General features: G+C 41.9%; 1 protein-coding gene across 1 annotated transcript in view; it reads right to left on the bottom strand.

Annotated features, from left to right (window-relative positions):
- The window catches only part of Hmces (5-hydroxymethylcytosine binding, ES cell specific), a 22268-nt gene that overhangs the window by 13005 nt on the left and 3140 nt on the right, over positions 1-6123 (bottom strand). Inside the window, exons 2-3 of the mRNA XM_026788284.1 lie at positions 4617-4760; positions 240-365 (exon numbers count right to left, since the gene is read on the bottom strand). Of these exons, the coding sequence (XP_026644085.1) occupies positions 240-365; positions 4617-4760 (270 nt within the window). The remainder of the gene's footprint in view (positions 1-239; positions 366-4616; positions 4761-6123) is intronic.

Here is a 6123-nt window from a genome sequence, read left to right as displayed (position 1 = left end):
AAAAACCAAAAAAATAAATAAATTACAGACATGTAGCAACTTGAGATAGTTCTGAGAAATGTGGCATTAAGAATTTTGTTGTGCTAACAATGGTCTGTACTTAACACACCCTAGATTACATAGCAATGAGTAGGGTTGCTATCATATGTGCCCTATTATACAAACATTGCTATAGGTACATGACCTTGAGTCAGTTTGTTTATCTTTACCAAGCATGTTGTTCATGCAACTGCTGATACCTTCTCTGTCTTAATTTGAGGAAAATAGATGAAATATGGTTGCCTCTGGTTTGTTCCCTGACACCGCTGCCACTCGTAGAATCCATCAGCTAAAACAACACAACGTCGTCCTTTTCCCAGAGGAACCTGAAAGAGAATAAACAGGATATGGTCAGTGATAGGAGTCCACTACATGGCCTTTCAGGTTCAGCACTGCACTTTGGTAGTAGAGGGCTTGACCAGCTTGTACAAAGTCAGAACCACATCCAATGTTGTGTGTGTATACACATAAACCAAAACACTCAGGTCTCATGTGTGACCCTAGAGGAGTTACCCTTTATCTTTTTTAAAGTGTTTGGTAGGGACTGAACTCAGGCAAGTATGCTACCACAGAGCTACATACCCAGAAGACTTAAATTTATCTGCCCCTCAAATCTCAAGACTTTTTTTTTTTTTTTTTTTTTTTTTTTAAAGAGACAGGATCTCACTACATAGCTCTGGATGTTCTGGAACTCACCATGTAGTCCAGGCTGGCCTTGAATTCACAGAGATGTGCCTATCTCTACCTCCCAAGTTCTGGGACTAAAGGCATGTACCACTACACTTGGCCTTAGACATTCTTTTTTTTAAAGTACATTTATTTATTTCTGTGTGTCATGGTATATGTTTGTGTTGTGAAATATATGATCACACTGTGAAACATGAGTTTGTGTTTTCATTAATTAAATAAAATCAACTTTGAGTCAGGAGCCAGCAACTAGCAGCGGAAAGTAATAATGAAGAGCCAGAAGGAGCCTGGAAAACAGATAACAAAGATATGCACCGGAAGCAGAAGGAAGGGACTTTGAGTGTGGCAGTACTTTTTGGTTTGGAGTAATGGAAGAGACTCTCTTTCTGAGACTCTGGCGAAGATGGAAGGTCAGCTAGTTGCTCCTCAACTTCTCTGAGCTAGCAAGTTTCACCCTAGCCCCTGACTGCTCCTGTCTGTATTGGCAAATGGAATGACAGAGATTTAGCTAAAAACTACATTTGGTAGCAGCAGTTACTGGCTGAAAAAGCAGAAGAATCAGGTGTGGTCATTGTGCTGGCATAAAAACATGTTTGTAAGTAAAAGGACAATTTGTGGGAGTTGAAGGCGTAAGTCACAAACAATGCCACACCAGTTTGGAATTATGATTAATAGGATGGTATTTATTTAAAGGGGAAAAAACTTACAGATAACCGTCCCAGACAACAGCCCTCTGGCAATCAGGAAGAAGTTTAGTCCCCGGAACTGGAGCAGGAAGCAAAGAGTGCGAGAAGGGAAGTAGCCACTTTTTTAAAGGGAGGGAGACCACGCCCCAATGGGCTGGTATCTCAGTGGCTATTGGCTGGAGGAGCGGAAGGACCTCCCGCAACAGGGAGTCAGTTCTCTCCTCCTTCAATGTGGGCTCCAGGGATCAAACTTTGGTTCTTATGCTGGTGGAAAATGCCTTTACCTCCTGAGCCACTGAATAGGGCCCCGTATCATTTGTCTTCTGTATCAAGTTACCACTCAACTGAACAGATGTTATAAAGATTAAATAACGTACATAAAGGCGAAAAGCACTTTCCCCCTAAACAGGTACAACAGGTATACATGGCAGCGAGTGTTGTAGAGCGGTTTCCTTCAGGAGCGAAGAGGAGACTCCAGAGGCAAACTAAACAACACACCTGAGGGAGTAGACACTTGCAAGATTCTAGAAGGCCTCTCCCCAGCTTTGTAAGAGAAAGCAACAATTCTCCTGGGGAAGGTGACGGACCAGCCCACTGCAGAGATCCAGGATGGCAGCTTGTAAGAGCTGGGGTGGTTTTCAGTGATGAAGCTGCTTTCTGAGTCATCCCTAGTGGTGTGGGACAATGGTCTGTATTCTGTCAGTTATATTTTAAATAATGCTGATTGGTCCGTAGCCAGGCAGGAGTATAGGTCGGACAACCAGACAGGAAGTAGAGGTGTGTCAATGAGAACAGGAAAATTCTGGGAAGAAGGGAAGTCCTATTCCGCAATCCTGTCCCAGCCACAGAAGAAACAAGATGTGACTGCCCCACCGTATAAGATACCGAGCCACATGGCTAACATAGACAAGAATAATGGGTTAATATAAGTTATAAGAGTTAATAAGAAGCCTGAGCTAATGAGCCAATCAGTTAATAACTAATGTAGACCTCTGTGTGATTTCTTTTGCACTTAAAAATTGTGGGAACCAGGCAGGGCAGAAACCCCGACAACAATCCCTGCTCCTATAAGTGACCCCATACCCATACTCCTCTTAGTAACCCCAATAAAAACTCACCAGTTTACCAAGTTGTACTTTTGTCTGTCTTGGGTTCCCTTTCAGGGGTAAACAGATGTGTGTACTGCCACCTCCCCAGTTACAGTTTGCTCCAATTGGACCATGCTTTCTAGTGTTCACGTATATCTCATCCTTTCCCAGACTGAATTAGGCTGGCTCTGAAGCACTGCTATACGACTGGAAAGACCAGGTTTGTAGTTTCTGGTATGCCTTCTTGAATCGTGAGCATTGCAGTAAATGAGGTACCACATTAGAAGCTTGGCTGAGACTTCTTCATACTAGGAATGCCAAAAGACTTCTAGTTGTTCCAGCCATGAGTGAAGAAACCATTTATCTGTCTTACTTTGCTTTCTATTGATATTGTAAAACACTAAGACCAAAAGCAATTTGGGGAAGAAAGGTTTTATGTGTTATAATTTATCATGAAGGGAAGTCAAGAGCAGGAACTCAAGAAAAGAACTGAAGTACATGATTTCAGTGTTGTGGTGCACAACTTTAATTTGAGCACTTGCAAGGCAGATGCAGAGGCAGGTAGATCTCTGTGAGTTTGAGACCAGCCTGGTATATATAGTGAGTTCCAGGACAGCCAAGGCTACATAGAGAGATCCTGTCTCAAAATCAGCAATAAAAATAATCAAAGCAGAGGCCATGGAGGAATGTTTACTGGCTTGCTTGACATGGCTCAATCTGTTTATTTATTTACTTATTTTTCCATATAACCTAGGACCACCTGTCTAAGAGTAGAACTGACAACAGTGAGCTGGGTCCTTTCACGCCAATCATTGATCAAGAAAATGCCCCACAGACATGCCCTCAGGTTAATTTGATGGGAGTATTGTCTCAATCAAGGTTCCTTCTTCCCAGCTGACTCCAGCTTATATCAACTTGACAAAAAAGTAACCAGCACAACTACCACAGCCTGGTAAGTACAACAGACATTCCCAGTAAAAATCACCTCCCTGAGGCCGGGCGGGGAGGCACACACCTTTAATCCCAGTACTCAGGAGGCAGAGGCAGGCGAATCTCTGTGAGTTCGAAGTCAGCCTGGTCTACAAAGCGACTTTCAGGACAGCTAGAGCAACACAGAGAAACCCTTTCTTGAAAAACAAAACAAAACAAACAAAAAAACCCCACCTCCCTGAGCACAATTAGTCCACAGTATATAAGAGATAATTGTATTACTTTTGTTTAACTTTGGTGGGAAGGGGCTGACATGCCACAGTGGGCATGTGGAAGTTAGAAGACAACTTGTGGGATCTGGTGCTGTCCTTCTACCAGTATGTCCTGGGGGCTGAAGGTGATTAGCTTTGGTAGCAGGTACTTTAACCAGAGAAATTTATATCTGTTACCTTCATCCCCATTTTGGGATTAAGGTCTCATTATATACCTCTGCTTGGTACATGTAGACCAGGCTGGCCTTGAACTCACAGAAACCTGTTGGCCTCAACCTCCCAAATCTGGAATTAAAGGTGTGTGCCACCACACTGGGCCAATTGTTTATGTTTTAAATATTTCTACTGCTGTGATAAAACATCAGGACCAAGGCAACCTATTAAAAAAAAGTGTTTGTCTTAGTTATTTTTCAATTGCTGTGGTAAGGCACCATGGCTAAAACAACTTGAAGAAAGGGTTTTATTGGAGACTTAGTTTCAGAGGGTGAGTTCATGACCATCATGGTGGGGAACATGGCAACAGGCAGGGTGCTGGAGTAGTAGCTGAGAGCTTATTAAATCTTGAGGCACAATCACCAGACAGAAAAAGCAAGAGAGACAACTGGGAATGTCATCGGCATTTGAAACCTCAAAGCTCACCCCACATTGACACACCCCTCCAACAAGGCCATACCTCCTAATCCTTCTCAACCAGTTTTACCAACTAGAACCAAGTATTATAAGCCCATAGAAACTACTTTCCTTCAAACCACAATAACCAATAAGTTTGGGCATTGTTGGTCTGGAACACAGCAATAAATTGAACAGGACTCGACATTAACAGTTGGGAATAGCCTGTTAAACCTTATTTATCAGGCATACAAAATATGAAACAGTGTTAGAGGGAAGTGCCTTTTCCCTAGATGGGCTCCTACCTTGAATGACTGCTTTTCCAGGATGGTATCACTACGACAGTTGGTAGTGTTGAACTGCAACTTGGAAGGATCATTTTCTTTGAACCAAGATGGAACCAGGCCCCATCGCATGGGAATAATTATCTGCTCTGATGAGTCTGCACCCTATCAGAGAAAAAGGTTCAGATTCAGCACTTGGATTCGTGGTGTAAACTTGTAATCCCAGCATTCAAAAGGCTGAGGCAGGAGGATTACCGCTAATTTAAGGCCATCTTGGGCTACACAGCAAGTTCTAGGCAAGTCTGGACTACATATAGAAATCCTGGTTCAAGTGCTAGAGATGATGCCGTGGTTAGGAGCACTTGCTGCTTTTATGGAGGACCTGAATTAAGTTCTTAGCACCCATGTCTGGCAGAGCCAACTACACGTAACCTCAGCTGTGGGGATCTGAGGCCCTCTTTCCGCTGGCATACACTCAAACAGATGCATAAACACAGATTTTTTTTTTAAAGGCTGACAAGATAAAAAATGCAATTAATTATTTTATACTATATATTGTATTTCTACATAAATTATTCTTTATATTATATATTAATAAAAACAATTGTTTTGATATTACATATTCATATTATATATTGTATTTATATAAAAATACAAATACAGGCTCAGATACAGCAGGTAGACCATAATCATTATATACATTACTGTAAGTAAATGAAATACGAACAATACAAGGTTATTAAGAAAAAAAAGTCAGCTGGACATGGTCGTACAGGTTTTTAGTCCTGGTACCTGGAAAGGAGAGGCAGGCAGATCTCTGTGAGTTCAAGGCCAGCCTGGTCTACATAATAAGACCCTGTGTCGATAGATAGATAGATAGATAGATAGATAGATAGATAGATAGATAGATAGATAGATAGATAGGAGGAAAGAAAGAAAGGAAGAAAGAAAGAAAGAAAGAAAGGAAGGAAGGAAGGAAGGAAGGAAGGAAGGAAGGAAGGAAGGAAGGAGGGAAAAGGTCGACCAAGTGTGGCGGGTAGAAAAACACCTGTAATCCTAATTAACACCTGGGAAGCTAATACAGATGCACTGTAAATTTCAAGCTAACCTGGGCTACATTGCAAACCCTGTCTGAAGAGGTCATAGGTCCAGAGAGGGATACCATTAGTCTTCTTTTTGATAAATGGACCGGTGTCAGGCTAAATATTTATTTTAAAAATATGTATTTATTTTTATTTGCATTGGTGTTTTGCCTGCCTGTATGTCTGTGTGAGGATGTTAGATCTTGGAGATAGACAGTTGTGAGCAGCCATGTGGATGCTGGGAGTTGAACCCAGAACCTCTGGAAGAGCAGCCACTACTCTTAACCGCTGAGTCATCTCTCCAGTACCAATATTTACAATTATACCCAAAGATCAGTGCTGTTCTCAGCCTTGGTCAGAGAAGCTTCCATATGCAAGGGCTGATGGTTAATGCAGAGACTGACAGAGGGTCAAAGTGCTGAGAATAATGACTTTTTTTTTTTTTT

The sequence above is a fragment of the Microtus ochrogaster genome, unplaced genomic scaffold (genome assembly GCF_000317375.1).
Source record: "Microtus ochrogaster isolate Prairie Vole_2 unplaced genomic scaffold, MicOch1.0 UNK1, whole genome shotgun sequence".
In the NCBI taxonomy this organism is placed as follows: domain Eukaryota; kingdom Metazoa; phylum Chordata; class Mammalia; order Rodentia; family Cricetidae; genus Microtus; species Microtus ochrogaster.
The sequence above is the reverse complement of the archived record's forward strand: the minus strand, read 5'-3'. Positions and strand labels throughout refer to the sequence as shown.